We start from the raw sequence: 15,809 nt of genomic DNA, 5'->3' as shown, positions 1-15,809 counted from the left end.
CATGATCTGACTATGATGATCAAGACAGATAGTCATTTAACACATTGATTCTCTTTACATGCTAGAAAGATGAAGGACAGGAGTCAGATTGGCTTCTTTGATTACAACATGAATCTTTCAACTTCACTGTCGACTCTCGTTCCATTGCAAAATGTCTTTGATCGACTATAATATCTATCAAGAGGTAGCTAGAATCACACATCAACTTTACTTTCTCTCTTTGGGGCCCTACTACTATTCAAGTACAAGTAGCTCTTCTCATCAGAAGAACTAGTTGTAGCTACCGGAGAAAATCCAGAATACTCCCCCTCCATTTTTGCCTTGCATATTGCATTGGTGTACTTTAGAAGCTCATTGTTCTGGAGAAAGGGTTGGGCAGCATATTCTTCAAATGGCATCCACTGAAAGCCATTACAAACAAGTTAAAAAACATAGTTTAATTAGGAGCTAGAATCTGAGTAGCTTGTTCAGAACATTGAAATTTTTCAATGCAGAAAGCGCACATCAGTTGAAGTAAATATATATCAGAAGGGGATCGATGTGGTTAGAAACTGCTCATGATTGACTATGAGCTATACCACTAATACCTATTTTAGATAGATAATTATATATGGATTTTGAGTCGAGTTCTCAATATATCATATATTGTTTGGTCATTCACATTGTGAATTAATCAAATGAGTTTCAGGAAATTCTTACTGGTAAAAAAGGGTATTCAATTGCAAACCATGTCAAGATAAAAACTAAAGTTTATTAATTCTTGACCGCTTACTACCCTGTCTTCGCCAAAATTTACCTGGGCTGCTTCTATCTCTTGTTCTTGCTTCTGGATGTCAAAGGAAAGGGCTTGCAACATGCATACAAAAAATAAATCTGATTTCTCAAAAAATGACTTGTGGCTTTGTCTGCAAGATATATGGTCAGAAAATGGACTGTTATAATGTCTTGGCTCCAAAAATCAAAAGAAGAATAGAGTTTCCAAAAGAATAAAACAAAATGGTTCAAAACCTGAAATGAGCAATATTGAGAATCAAGCAATAAACCTAAGAGATGAGCAATATCTGAAATTTCTACCACAATGCAGCAGGATTATTCAGAAGACCGAATAGCAGTATAGCACTCAGGGTAGCAGGGCCTGATATATGAATGTGGTAAAAGCTAGTTTGCTTCATTGTTGTAGGAATATAGTCCTATCATTGCAAGTCATTGTTTAGAGAATTTTCATACTTATTTTATGAACTAATGTGTGCCTCGTTGCGGTTCATAGAGTATATATATCTTGAGAATTAAATATGAACTACTTAATTTCTTAAGTAAACGTCATACCTGAACGCTAGGACTTCCACAAACTCTGAGTCAACCTGAAACAACAGAACACACAGATGAACAAACAAGAACTGCATAACTGAGCTCGTATTAACACACTCACTCCAATGACTGAAGCTCAGTTTTCCACGAACGAAGAAGAGTTACTTGCAAATGCATGTGGTAAATACTTACTCCAGTTTCTTCTTTTACTTCTCTCACAGCAGCTGCATAGATATCTTCTCCCTGGAGATGATCGATGAAAGTTTAATTATATAGTTAGATTTTACTAGAGTACTCCACTGCTGTATAAACAGAAACCAATACTTAGCGGAATGCACACACCTCATCGACAACTCCTGTAGGGAATTTCCACACACCTGTACCCTCGAACTTTCCGCTCTTTTCTTGGACTACTAGCACCTGTACACCGTTCATGACATTTCAGAAACCCAAAATTTCAGCCATCACAGCAGCTAGCTAGAGTCAAAATAACAACTGCAACGATCAACTGAGAACTCAGATAAATGAATATAACACAATTAACTTAGGACGCAAAACGCCAATATATAGTAGGAGATCGAATGAAAGTCTGGATACTTAGAATACATATGAAAAGCTCCACACACAATCTTAAGGAATGGCACCGTGCAATCCAAGACTATTCTAGAGAATGAACACAGACGTACACAAGAGAGTACGTGCAACAAGTGAATATGTGATTAAAATGTAGCGGAAACTTGACTTTACATATATAGTACGTTGATGAGAAATGGTAGACGGTGGGGGTATTAAAAATTGAAAATGAATACCTCTCGGTTTTGATTGAGGAGAAATGCACCAATTGCGACTCGGTGGGAAGCATTTGCTGGAAGAGTATGCGGGGAAGGAGGAATCCAATTTACCAGCATCAAATAAGTAGGCTCTGCGTGGTGATACCAGAATCCTTTCTGCATTCCATTTAGGCCCAACAAGTGATCAATATCTTACATGCATGATTTTCAAATTCAATCATCTATTCACCTAAACATTAAATTAAGAACACAATGATGAATAGGAGGAGGAGGAGGTTGACCATCACTGCAGGTTCAACAAGATTGACTCGCTGGATGGGCAATTTGATCCAAATACCCTTCTTGCCCTACGCCAACAATTAACATTCATCCATTCAAGTGTTTACATCTTTCATTCTAGGCTAGAAAATTTGAACGTTGAAGTTGATTAATTACAATTAATATAAATTTACCTCAAGTTTCCAATGTGCAATTGAAGACGTAAGAAATGAAAGGAAGGAGGCAGGGTCGATAGGATCGATGATGTCGACGATGACACCTCCGTACTGGTCATTGATACCACTGAGTAGCTTCACCCCACTCTCATCACTACTTTCAGCTTTAGCGGCCATTGTTGATTAATATTTCATGGATCTCCTATGTCTTTTCCTACTCGATTGATGTTAGGGATAGTGGTCATTTACCCATAAAATACCAAAATACACCCCCATACACTCCATCAATTTATTTTCAACCCCATTCACACAAAATTTTCTCTTTTTCTCCCAACTATTCCTTTCACTTAATATTTATACCATTAGTACTCCTCTCTCTCTCTCTCTCTCTCTCTCTCTCTCTCTCTTTCTAATACTTAATGTTACTATTATTTTCCTTTTGATGAAACGTGGTGAGCTCATCTTGAATTTATTTGTCTAGACTATAATTGCAGCTATATTTCATCCTCCATATTCAAAGGTAGGCAGTTAAATTTTACTATTCATAATTTCGATCGTTGACAGACTTGAGTTAAATGTTATCTGTAAAAATACTAGCAAGGAATTGAAGAAAGAAAAAGAAAAGTTGAGAAAGTTGAAAGACTTTAGAAACAGTCTTAAAAAAGAAACTCCTGGCTATTGAGATATCATATTCCATACCCAGACAAGAATTTATAAAGTTGAGCAAAATATTGAAAATCTCTTGTATATGCTTACAGAGGAACAAAAACCTCTTGATTATTTGAGCATTGGTTAAATCCGCAATTCACTGGTATCAGAGCTTGTAAAATAGCTCAAAAGGGGAATCCCCAATGGGGACAATGTCTTATTTAATATTAGAGAAGTTGAATTCTCTACTGAAATCCTCTAATGAGAAACATCATATCCTACTTAAGGAATTATCCAGATGTCATGATCATCTAGAAAAATTACTTGCTATAATCTACCAATTAGAAAAATTGGAAAACAAAATAGATTATATCAAGGAACTTCCAAAAACGGAAGAAGAAAAGCTAACAAGTGCTAGTAGAAAAATCAATGAACAACAAAAAACGCTGGATTCTATGAAAAATATACTGAAGGACAAGAAAGTGTCTACAGTAAAACCAAAGAAAGCTAATGGATTTAAACCATTAGAAAAACTTGAGAAGAATCCTGTTCCAAACGTGATTTTTCTTGGACCATCTACTAGTCAAACTAGTATTCAGTATGAAAACCCGAAAGAAAAAAGAGATGTCAAAATGATGAGCATCTTCGGGAAAAAGAAAGGAGTACAACTCCTTAATGCTGAAGAATTCGAATTCAACGAAATTGAACAGGAGGTAAAAAACTCCGCAATTCCGAAGTTAGATTTTAAACAAATCTACAAAAGGGGAAAATTTGATGTGTTGGATAGCCACCACTTCAAATTATTGGAATTTACAACCCCCTCTACAACAGGAGAAACCGATCTATTGATGATCACTCCTGCAAAAGTTGCCCGAGCAAGAACAAAAAATTATCAATTTATGCATATTGGAGCAGTCCAAGTAGGCATAAAACTTCTGGCTCGAGAAAGCATAAACTGTTCAGTTCTATGTGTCTTACAAGACAATAGACTAACAGATTTTCAAGCTAGTTTGTTGGGAACCCTTGAAGCATCTTTATGCAATCAAGTGGCATATTTCAACTGCTTCCCAAATTTCTCAACCAGCTTGAAAGATGCAGCCCACTGTCTAAGACTGAGAGTCAAGACAGATGGCATATCTATGAAAAAGGATGTGCAAGAACTGGCTATAGTATACAAAATATACTATAAATTGATGAGTACCACAGTAGAACCTAAAACCAGGATATCCAATATCCTAGGTCTTAATTACTACTGGTTTCCTCACCAGCCAGAAGAACCACTCACAACAGATTCACAAAGTTACTTGGAATGAAATGACTTTTCCTATTGAATGGAAATTGTCTGGTCCGAAAAAACCCGCAGAAAATGCCAAAGCTGCAATTTATGAAAGCAGAAAGACTGGAGATATTAGTCTAAAATTTGACGATCACAGAAAAAGTGACTTCTGTCCTGAGAATATCAGGATAAACAACAATCTTCTCAGAAGAAGCTACAGCACTAAAGAAGCTAGTGTTAGTGGTACTAAATACTCTGAAGAACCATCAGAGTCTATCACTGAAGAAGAATTGGAAGCTGATCTGAACAGACCAGTAAATATGATTAGAGCACAAAAGCTCTATGATCTCTATGATGAAGCAGAAATCTGCGAAGATCCTGAACGATTAGAAAAACTAATCGAAGAAATGAAAATTTTCAAACCAGGAAAGGAAAGAAAACTCCTTCCCTATCAGGATATTGAAATGGAAGAAGGAGAAAGCTCCAAAACTTCCATCATTAGAGAAAAGGGAAAAAGTAAAACTCCCTACACAGAAAGCCCCTACGGACAAAAATGGAGAAAGAAATTCTCAAAGATTTGTCCCAGAGGACAATGTACCCAGTGTACCAATTTCCTCTCATGGTATCTGGTTAAATCTAGACAAAGCTCTAGATAAGAGAAAAACTCTTGACCAATGGGTTGATAGCCTGATGATGGCTTCTGCTCTAACTAGGGCTGTCACTCGGTCGGTTCGAATCGGTTATAGGTTTACCAACTTCAAAACCAAAGCTTTCGGTTTTAAAACTGAGCTACCAATTACCAACCAAAATTTTCGGTTTTTGATTATATCTACCAAATTCGGTATTTCGGTTTTCGGTATTATCAACTTTAGAACAACTAATTCTTTATAATATAAATTAGAATGAACAAAACTAGGTTTTTGAATTTTTTTAGTCATAAACGTTGTATTCATCTACTAATTATAGCTTTCTTTTGTATATATGACATCAAGTTTTAGCAATTTTCACTAAAACTAGGTTATTTAACCATCTTTGACTAGTTTACTTAAAATACATGTACTATTAATGTAGTATATGTAGTAATATTCATACTATTATATAAGTTTTTATGTTTATTTCTTAATATACATGTATGTGTATTGAAAACTGTAGTATATAAATCTAATATTTAGATAATCGGTAGATTCGGTATTTACCAAAACCAAACCAACTTTTTCGGTAATTTTCGATTTCGGTTTTATCGGTCTCGGTTACCAAGAAGTCGGTTTACCAAACCTAAAACATCGGTTGGTATTCGGTCGGTTTGGTAATTACCAAACCAAGTGGCAGCCCTAGCTCTAACCCTTGGAAAATTTGAAGCACCAGATCTTCAGGTGTACTATGAAACTACTCTCACTGGAATAGCAAAAAAGTATTACTTATCTTTCAAACAGACTGTCAGAGGAAAAGACTAGCTTGAAGAAATCAAAAATTCAAAATCTCCGTATGATTTTGCAGTACCCCTGTATGATTAGTTCTGTGGAGATCTCTCAAATCTGAGTGAGAAGGCTAAAGAAACAGCCAAATCAAATATCTATGCTCTCAAAATTTGTGACATGTGATATTTTGAAGAATACTTGAATGAATTTCAAGAATATTACTGTACAATTGGTGAACTAGAAAATACTGATCTAGTCAACCTATTGCACAGAAAACTCCCTGAACCATGGAGAACAGCTGTGAGAGAAAGCATAGCTGAAAAACCAATTGAAAGATTTTCAGTTGGAGGAATTGCCGACAGAATCAGGCAATTACTGAAAGAACAATGCAAAGCCAATCTTAGAGCTAAGATGGCCAAGAAACAACTTAAAGGAGTTGAAAATTTCTGCTATGGAATACTGGATATGCCAACCAACTGGGGATGTCATGAATCCAAGTTCCACAGAAAAAGAAAAGAAAAATATTACTCGAAAAAATTCAAAAAGAGTAATAAGAAAAGAGATTGGAAATTTAAGAAAATTTCCAACTTCAAGAAACAACAGGATGAAGATCCTAAAAAGAAATTCTTCAAGAAAAAGAAGAATCACCGAGTCAATCCTCAGAATACTCAACCAGGCAAGAAAGCTTGCAGATGCTGGTTATGTAAAGCTGAAGGGCACTATGCTAATGAATGCTCAGAAAAGGTAAAAGATCTACTAAAGCTCTATTTGAAGAATATGAGCCTATAGTAGAAACAGCAAACATGAAGGGCTACGAAATAGCCTATTCTGATGATGAAGATGACGACAGGTCAGTTTATTCTGCCTAGTCTGACGAAGAAGAATCATTTGATTCTGAAACAGATTCTGAAGTAGAGTTCTTAGAATCTAGACAGATGAATGTTCTACATGTCAAAAACTGGGAAGAAAGTAAGACGGAGACAATAACGTCTTCTTATCAGGTGAACCCTGATACATTAGTTTGTGACTACTGCTTATGTCACGAAAAGGATGGACTTCCTATGTTCTGTGAAAAGTCAAAAAAGACTTGTCACAAAGAATGCTTCGTAGCTGAAGCAAGAAGAAAAACCAAGAATGGCCTTATCAGCCAATTGGTAGAACAAGAATATGAAGAATATTTCTCTGAACAAAAAGAGAAAAAGGTAGAAGCCATGTTCCAAGAAATTATGGAACCTTCTTCCTCAAAAATAAAGGAAGAAAAAATCGATGAAGAAAAAATCGATGACAATATTGAACTGGTTGAACCACCAGAAATAGTTCTAGAAGAATGTAAACCATTCATGCCACAGGAACAAGCTCAAGAAGATGAGCTTCAAAATTCGAAAGTCGTCTCTACTAGTAGATACAGCAACTACATAGAGATTGGACTCAAATTTCCTGATCATAAAAAATATCATCTACATGCCTTTGTAGACAATGGATCATGATTTACAGTTGCAAAGAGATTTGCAATTCCAGAAGAACTCTGGAAAGAAGATAAGAAAAGAACAACTACTAGTGTAACGTTTGATGGAAGCAATCTTACGATGAATAAAGTAGCAAAAAATGTTCATATCACCATTGGTGGAGGAACATTTATCATCCATAATATTTGGCAATCTGAAGGCCAAGGATCAGATTTCTTGTTGGGAAATGACTTTATTCTCCAACAGAGATTTATCCAGGATGAAGAAGCGATAGGCTTCAGAAAAGGAGAACTAGGGCTGGGCACGGTCCCAGACCAGCACTGCTTTTACAGGGACCGGGATAGGAACCGGCAAAGCTAAACCCGGACCGGACTTGCAGATGCAGAGAATGGGGACCGGCCTAAACCCGGACCGGAAATTGTTTTACAGGAACCGCGACCGGCATTCTTAATTCGGGTCGGGACCGTTGTTGCAGATAACAGGGACCGGGATAAACCCGGACCGTGACAAAACAGGCCCAGTTTAGCTTTTTGTACTCCCAATTCATCACACACCAAGACTCCAAGAGTAACCATCCCAGTTAAGCTTTTTGTACTCCCAATATTGCTATAAATATTTTCACAATGCATATTTTCTTTTGTCAACAAAGTATAAAGAATCACAGTGAGGTTAGTTACAAAGTAGCAGAAAACTCACAGTGAACAAGAACAGAAAGCTATCAACAAGAAAAAAACAATCGATACGATTGAGTAATACTTATTTGGACATATAAATATGCTCGAAGATACAGATATGTCAAAAGAGAACCAGTTCAAATTCTTAGCCAATTCACACATATGAAGAACATGCTTCAGACACATGGGTAGCAATTCAGTCATACAAATTCAAAGCAATAGATAAACAAATTCAGTACTACAGAGAAAACCCATTCATTGTTTCTGGGCAATGAGACAAACCCAATAAATAGCCAGAATCAAAATCAAAATCTGCATTTGAAAACCAAAAAAGTATATAAATTTCCGTCTGAGTACCAAAAAGCTTGAAGACCTATATCAGGGAATGCAAAACCGCACAACCACATTTCTGTATTCAAACAACAGAAAAGCTAAAAAGCTCTCAGCTTTATCATCCCAGGCTCATATACACCCTAGAAACAGGGCCGGCCCTGTGAGTTTAGAGGCTCAAGGAGGGAAAAAAATTTGAGGCCCCAAAATAAATGCTCAAACATTACAAAAGAAAACAATATCCCAATTTCAAAGTATCACTGAAATATAACTCGTCTTGCATTTTTAGATGCAAAGATACTAATCAAATTTACATAATCAAGTTTTCCAACAATATCTTTTTCAATAGATATCATAGTCAAACCACTCAATCTCTCTTGTGACATAGTCGACCGAAGGTAAGATTTGATCAATTTCAACTTTGAAAAACTTCTTTCTGCAGAGGCAACTGTGACTGGTATAGTTAGCAAAATCCTATAAGCAATCCAAGCATTTGGATAACAGCCATCAACTTCTTTTATATAATTCAACACATCAATAGCTCTTTTTGTTTCATTGGGTAAATCTTCACTCAACATTCGTAAGTCATGATATAGATCATCTTCATTAAGATCAGAAATCTCGCCATGCTTCAATAAATTTGTAAGGTTAGCACAAAAACTCTTCAAACTATCTCTATCTGCAGACCTTAACTTGTCCAAATCAAACAAAAGCCCAAAATTCTCTTCAAAAGTCTTAAATTACTCAAACCTGGTTTAGAAAAAAAGAAGAAGATGAAGTTCAATAAACTATATAAACATGTCACACCCAAAACAACGGCTTCTCTGCTTGGATTCCCTTTGCTATAATCTGCTTAGATATCATTAAGTTGGATAAATCAAGTGGTAGGTACAGAGTTGTTCAATTTGAAGAAACTCACAGCTATGATCTTGTAATACAAGAGTGTGCTCACAGTTACTTGGTCAGTGACATGGTCAGTTACGTGACCAGTTACATGACCATTTACAGTTACTTGGTCAGTGACATGGTCAGTTACTTAACCAGTTACATGACCAGTTACAGTTACTTGGTCAGTGACATGGTCAGTTACATGGTCAGTTACGTGACCAGTTACATGACCAGTTACTTGGTCAGTGACATGGTCAGTTACATGGTCAGTTACGTGACCAGTTACAGTTACTTGGTCAGTTACGTGACCAGTTACATGATCATCAGCTTGCTCAAAACATCATGCTCATTAATTGATTATATTAAATTTGAATGAAATTGTGCTAACCTGGTTTTGAATGAAGAAATAGCTTGATCAACTATCTAGAGAAAATAGTTGACTTTAAAGGATTCTGCAGCTGATTGTGTCACCGCTTCGCTAGAGCTTTCACCAAATTGGATTGAGAAAGAGCTTCAAAAACTTGAACTTAGAAAGAGGAAAATCATCTCCTCTTTGCTGCTTTGCGTCTCAATCTGATGGAACTATGGAAGTATTGAAAACAGAGGGCCATGTTGCGTGTACGAAGACACAAAGTGGTTTAGATTGATTTTTTTTTTTTTTTTTTATCTGCAGGCCTACATAATAAAAATTTTTGAGGCCCCTAAAATATGAGGCCCTAGGCTTGGGCCTGCTTCGCCTAGCCTCAGGGCCGGCACTGCCTAGAAATTGATTAAACTAATAGGCTAACTCATAAAATCAAAACCCACCATCTCAATCAAACAAGATCATCAAAAAGACAGCCACTGCATTTTTCAGGTCAGGATTAACGAAGAAGATGAAATCATGAAATGCATGAAATTTGAAAAACAGAGAGGGTTTTTGAAGGAGGAAAGAGAGGAGGAGGTATCTCAGCGCTGGCGTCGGCCCAGGCTTGCTCGGAGGCGTATTGGACGACGGCGAGAGCCGTAGCTTCCTCGGAGGTCGGGACTATCGTCGTGAACCTCTGTGCAGCTGCGAATCTGCGATTGGGTTTTTCTCTTTCTTTCGCAGCAGCTTCAAAACCAAAGATGCATCAATTTCTGGGAGATCGACTGTGAGGAAGACCGATTTCTGGGAGATCGACTGTGAGGAACAGAGGGTGTGAGGGACTGACTGACTGGGTCTGACTGTCTGAGGAAGATTGACTGGGAGAGACCAAGAGAGTTGGAGGCGAAGTCGCATAGAGCTGACGAAGATTGAGTTGGGATTTTAGATTTTAGCCTTTTAGGTCTACTTAGTAACCACATGTGGTCTTCTCCAAACTAACAAGTACACAAGCTCGGGTATTCCGGTCCAGAAAGTCACTGCTAGTTAAGAACCGAACCCGGACCGCCAAGCTGAATATAGGGACTGAACCGGCCCGAAACCACTTATATTCAATAACCGGGACCGAACTGCCAGGATGTGTATAGGGACCGAACCGGCCCGAAAACACTTATTTTCAGTCTAAAACCCGGCCCGAACCGGCCCGTCCGGGTCGGTCCCTTTCGGTCTTTCGGTCATTTATGCCCACCCCTAAGGAGAACGGGTGTTCTGGGCGGACAGGCTTACTCAAGCCAAAAGTGTAGTAGGTCCAAACTTTACTACACAATACCAGAGATTGCAACAGAATAGTGGTGATCTTACCCCCTACAAACCCAAATTTGAAACCATCCTCCAAATTAAACAACAAGAAGAACTACTTGTTGAAGAATCATCTTCTGACGAGGAAGAAGAAGAAACATCTAGCGCAGATGAAGAAGCTAGATTCATACATGAGCATAACCTCAAGCACTTTCAGAATAAGCTTGAGTCCCAGAAAATTCCCACTATTGACAAAATCAAGAAACTACTCGAGCTGAATATCGATGTAGACACTCAGAAGTTTTGGGAAAAAGACCCAGTGGTCTGTGAATTAAAATTACATGATATGAATGCCATCTGTCATGTCAAAGCTATTCCTCAGTACAAAGAGGAAGACCAAAAAGAATTCAGAAAAGATATTAAAGATCTCCTGAACAAGAGATTAATTCAACCTTCCACTAGCCCTCATCATGCTCCAGCATTCTACGTGAGAAACCACGAAGAAAACCTCAGAGGAAAAGTTAGAATGGTGATTGACTACAGAGATGTCAACAAGAAGACTGTCAAAGACGGTTATCAAATTGCTCAAGTAAGAGTACTGATCAATCAGCTCAGAGGAGCTAAAGTCTTTTCAAAATTCGATGCAAAGTCGGGTTTTTGGCAAGTCAAGATGCTTCCTGAGAGTGTCCCTCTCACTGCATTTCGAACACCACAAGGCCATTACGAATGGTTAGTAATGCCTTTTGGTCCAAAGCAAGCTCCCTTAATCTTCCAAAGAAAGATGGACAACATCTTCAAACATGTTGCGGAGTTCTGCGTCGTCTACATTGATGACATCCTCGTCTTCTCCAAAAACAGAGAAGAACACATGAAACACCTCCACGAGGTTGTAAAGCTGATAGTTCAGCATGGAATTATCCTAGGAGAAAAGAAAATCTTCTTTATCCTCGATGAAGTCGATTTCCTAGGAATAAACATCAAGAATGGAGTAATAAAACTCCAACTTCACATCCTTGAGAAGATCTAGAAATTCCCAGATAGAATTCCTGATGCCAAGAGTCTAGAGAGATTCTTAGGAGTCATAAACTATATTTCATTCCCAAAATCTCACGACTAACAGCAATGTTATCTCCTAAAACAAGTTCCAAGAGAAAATGGAGCTTCACAGAAGATGATGAGAAAATTGTGAAGCAGATAAAAAATCTCTGCAAAAATCTCCCTCCTCTACAAAAACTAGAGGAAAATGATGAAATTATCCTCCAAACAGATGCGAGTGATAATTACTGGTCCGGTATTGTTCTGGCAAAAACGCCAGGAACTAACATTGAAAAGATCTGTAAATTTTGTAGTGGCAAGTTCAGCCCTGCAGAACTGAATTATCCCACAGGAGAAAAAGAAATTTTGGCTGTCAAGAAAACAATTTTAAATTCTCCAGCTTTTCTTGGAAAACCCTTTACTGTCCGTACCGATTGTGCTAGAGTAAAGAATTTCAAAAATTTTAAACTTGATAAAGCTGCTGATAGAGGAAGACTAGCAAATTGACAATTATTTCTTAACCAATATGATTATAATGTTGAATTAATTGCAGGAAACAAGAACTATCTTTCAGACGCCTTAACTAGAGAACTGGCCATGTTCAGTCGAAAAGATGACGATAAAGGTCGTAATCCCAGAAGTAGAAGACCTGGGAAAGAACATGAACCTGCTGAGGATCCTAAAGAAAAAATCCTCAAAAGATTCCTGCTAGGTCCAAAAGGACTAGCTTCAACTGATCAATCCCAGGGTAAATGATTGGCTAGCCAGTCTCAAACGGCAGAAGGTAAAGGCTCATCAAGACCGTTGACGGCTGTTGCTTTGCCAAAAAGCAAACCAACTCCAACTGGAGTAATAAATGTTTTTAATTATGAATTAAGAACCTTTGCTGATCCTGTGTTCAGAACTGGCAGGAGGCTAGCTTACCACCAGAAGGCAATCCTGGATAATCTCTTATTTGCCTTTCAGGAAAGAAACAGTGCTATTATGTTTCCAGCTTTGTTCGTCTTAGCTGAAGAACTCCATGAAAATACTAGACCACAGCATGAAGAAATTCAAATACAGCAGAGTGCTGTTAGAAGTGAAAAAATTCACTATCTTGAAGATCCAGAAAGTGCTCGAATTTCTATCATAGCACTAAAAGAATCAGATTGGTTCGAATTCCATAATCTGATAAGAAGGCATAATTCCGAGGCCTGTATTCCTCCAACTCTCTTCATTATTGTTGGACCTTATGTTGGAAGAAACTTAGTCGATGTTCAGAGTGAACATCCGCAAGAACACAAGCTTTGGCTTGTTGAAAATGGTTTTGTCCATAATCTATGGACCAAAACGAATGATGATCTCAAGGGACTGCCCCTATAATCGTCAACACAGTCAAAAATGTTAGAAAAATTGACTGCATGCTGAGATTGAAGTTCAGATCCACCCCACCAGAATGGATTCAGAAAACGAATGGTGAAGTTGAATACATTTCTCCTTATCATTATGTGAGAATCATTCAAAGAAGATATCTTCAGCCTGCCTGTGTTGCTTACAATGGCCAACCAAATTCAAGCATTCCATGGATGAAGGCCATGTCACTAGAATACATCAAGAAGATCATCTATGAAGATACCAAGAATACTTTCCTGGCAGCAGGAGAAAAGACAATTATTACTGCGTACGATCATCCTGAAGTAGTCAGCAATGATCTCTTCCTATCTCTCACAAGAAAGGAGATAGACTCGACACTGGCATGCTTACAGTGGGTTGAAAAGCTAGAAACAGACAACCACTACAAGATGTATGTTGATACAGATGTCGAAGATAATGCAACAACTGCTCGTATGGCCCAGGCAGATAACGATTCGTTTGTCCTTGGTCACAATTCAGATGCAGACGAGAACATGTGAAACAGCAGGTGTAGAAAGCACCGAAAGTACTTTTGGATCTTTCTCAAAAGCTACTTTTGCTTTTCAAAAAAGAAAGGTGAAAAACATTTCACCTAAAGGAATCTGCTTTTCCCTTCCGACCTCCACCAGCAAGAGCACTCAGGAAAGTAGGAAATCACGGAGTCGTTCTGTAGATATAGTTGTTTTGAATTCTAGTTTGGAGTCCGCTCCCTATATAAGGAGCTTTAGGTTTCATTGTAAGGCATTCGAAAATTTCCATATCAGTTCTAGACTAGAAAATTGAGAAGAATCATATTCTCTCAAGAAGTAAGAAAGTCATAGTAGCAGTGTGCTCTTTCCTTCCTGTCTAGGTTTGAAGTGTGCTTTCATTACAAGTAAGTATTTGTAATCATTCTTATGGATAGCTAAACAGCTTTTTAGCTGTTTACCTGAGAATGAGGCTCTGAAGTTTTAAGCCTGTAATTATGTTTAAATAAATAATTTCAGTGTGTTCACCCACTTCATCACGTCTTTTAAAAGTTGATGTTGTTATACTACATTTGTGATATGTTCAGCCTTTATCCTGTACTACCTTTAAGTTCAGATTTTCAGTTTCTTAAGAAAATTTGCCTCAGCTTAGGATAGAAACAAGCAGCAGTGATTCAGCCTGTTAAAGTAACTGTTAGGCAGGGAGCCGTTAGGTGAAAAACTTGGCATGTTGAAGGCTAGTTTTGTTTTTCTCAGAAGTATGTACAGGTTTTTCTACGAAAAGGTGAATTTTGGACCCAAAAGTCAACATAGGATATAAGTGTCACTACCCTAGAAAAGACTACTTTTATGAGTCTTTTCAGCTAAAGTTTGTGTACTTAGGCAAAATACCAACTTGGTTGATTGATTGGGCAAAATACCTCTTGTTTTTGGGCAAACGGTCACAACCCCTTGATTTTATGCTCTGTTGTCCTTGTTCTTGATTGATATTAAATTTAAATTCAAGGGAAAAAAAAAAGTAATAATGAGACAGATAGAGTGCATTTACTTACATCTGTTATATTCACCTACTCAATTAAAAATTTAATCTACTTACCTAAAGTCATCACTGCAGGTTCAAGACGAATGAATCACTGGATGGGGCAATTTGTCCAAATACCCTTTTGCCATACACCAACAATTAACAGTATTTACATCTTTTACCGTATGTGAAAATTTTGAAAATTGAAGTTGATTAGAATTGTAAAAATTTATCTCGTTCATAGGATAGTTGTAGAGGAGACCTTTCGCCAACAATTAACGTACTACTCTATTGTCCAAGGATATTTATATGGTAGGAACACTCTCAAGTAATCCATGTTGCGGTGTCGCACTACAGGAAAATAGGTCATTTGACGTGCAAAAAACGCCATAAATGACATTTTACGGCATGTGGTGAGACGCTCTTATAGACCGCGTCGTTAAATTAAACTCAATTTTTCACTTTTACGGCGCGCAAAATGCACGCCGTAAATGTACCAAATGAATGCATGTCGTAATGCTTTGAATGTCATTCTGTTGTTCATTTGTGATTCTCCGAGTCTTCTTCATTTGATATATGTGTGTATGGGGTGTCTTATATGGCTAATTCGTGTTGTTTGGAAATACTCTCTCTGTTTTCATTTTTGAGATTTCATTTCTGGGTTTGGTGCAGAGAGAGTTGGATTTGATTGTTGTTTTGTTTTTATTTCTTCTCAATGATGGCGGCTGCGAGAAATGAGCTGGGTATCTTAGGGAGCATGGCTTTTGTTAGATAGAGAGAATGAAATAATGCGCTGAGTTTGGTTTTTGTTCTATTTTAGAGGTAGAAGTGATTCTATTGCCTGTACAATTTCGGATCTTGTAGGACAATAACTATCAAAGTACCCTAGACTTTTACAATGCCTCAACTCTCGATTTCTGTAGCATTCTAACCAAAATTGGAATTCATTTGTCTCAAGAGTAACATCATTTGAATTCTGTGGAGAATGGAATTGAGTTTTTCTATGATTGAGTTATTTC

At 37.5% G+C, this 15,809-nt stretch overlaps 1 protein-coding gene across 2 annotated transcripts; it reads right to left on the bottom strand.

Moving 5' to 3' along the window:
- Nucleotides 1-35: 35 nt before the first annotated feature.
- On the bottom strand, nt 36-2,765 carry LOC112166689 (nudix hydrolase 2). 2 transcript variants are annotated; one of them, XM_024303571.2, is made up of 8 exons: nt 2,552-2,762; nt 2,381-2,446; nt 2,118-2,255; nt 1,651-1,728; nt 1,501-1,551; nt 1,327-1,361; nt 797-905; nt 36-401 (listed from the first exon to the last, which is right to left on the bottom strand). In XM_024303571.2, exons 1-8 carry the CDS (start codon nt 2,708-2,710, stop codon nt 195-197), a joined length of 843 nt encoding a protein of 280 aa, XP_024159339.1. In that variant the 5' UTR covers nt 2,711-2,762; the 3' UTR covers nt 36-194. The 2 variants fall into 2 exon arrangements, with proteins under 2 accessions (XP_024159339.1, XP_024159340.1); XM_024303572.2 differs by lacking the exon at nt 2,381-2,446 and having other exon boundaries at nt 2,552-2,765.
- Between the last annotated feature and the right edge of the window lie 13,044 nt (nt 2,766-15,809).

This window comes from Rosa chinensis, chromosome 5, assembly GCF_002994745.2.
Source record: "Rosa chinensis cultivar Old Blush chromosome 5, RchiOBHm-V2, whole genome shotgun sequence".
In the NCBI taxonomy this organism is placed as follows: domain Eukaryota; kingdom Viridiplantae; phylum Streptophyta; class Magnoliopsida; order Rosales; family Rosaceae; genus Rosa; species Rosa chinensis.
The sequence above is the reverse complement of the archived record's forward strand: the minus strand, read 5'-3'. Positions and strand labels throughout refer to the sequence as shown.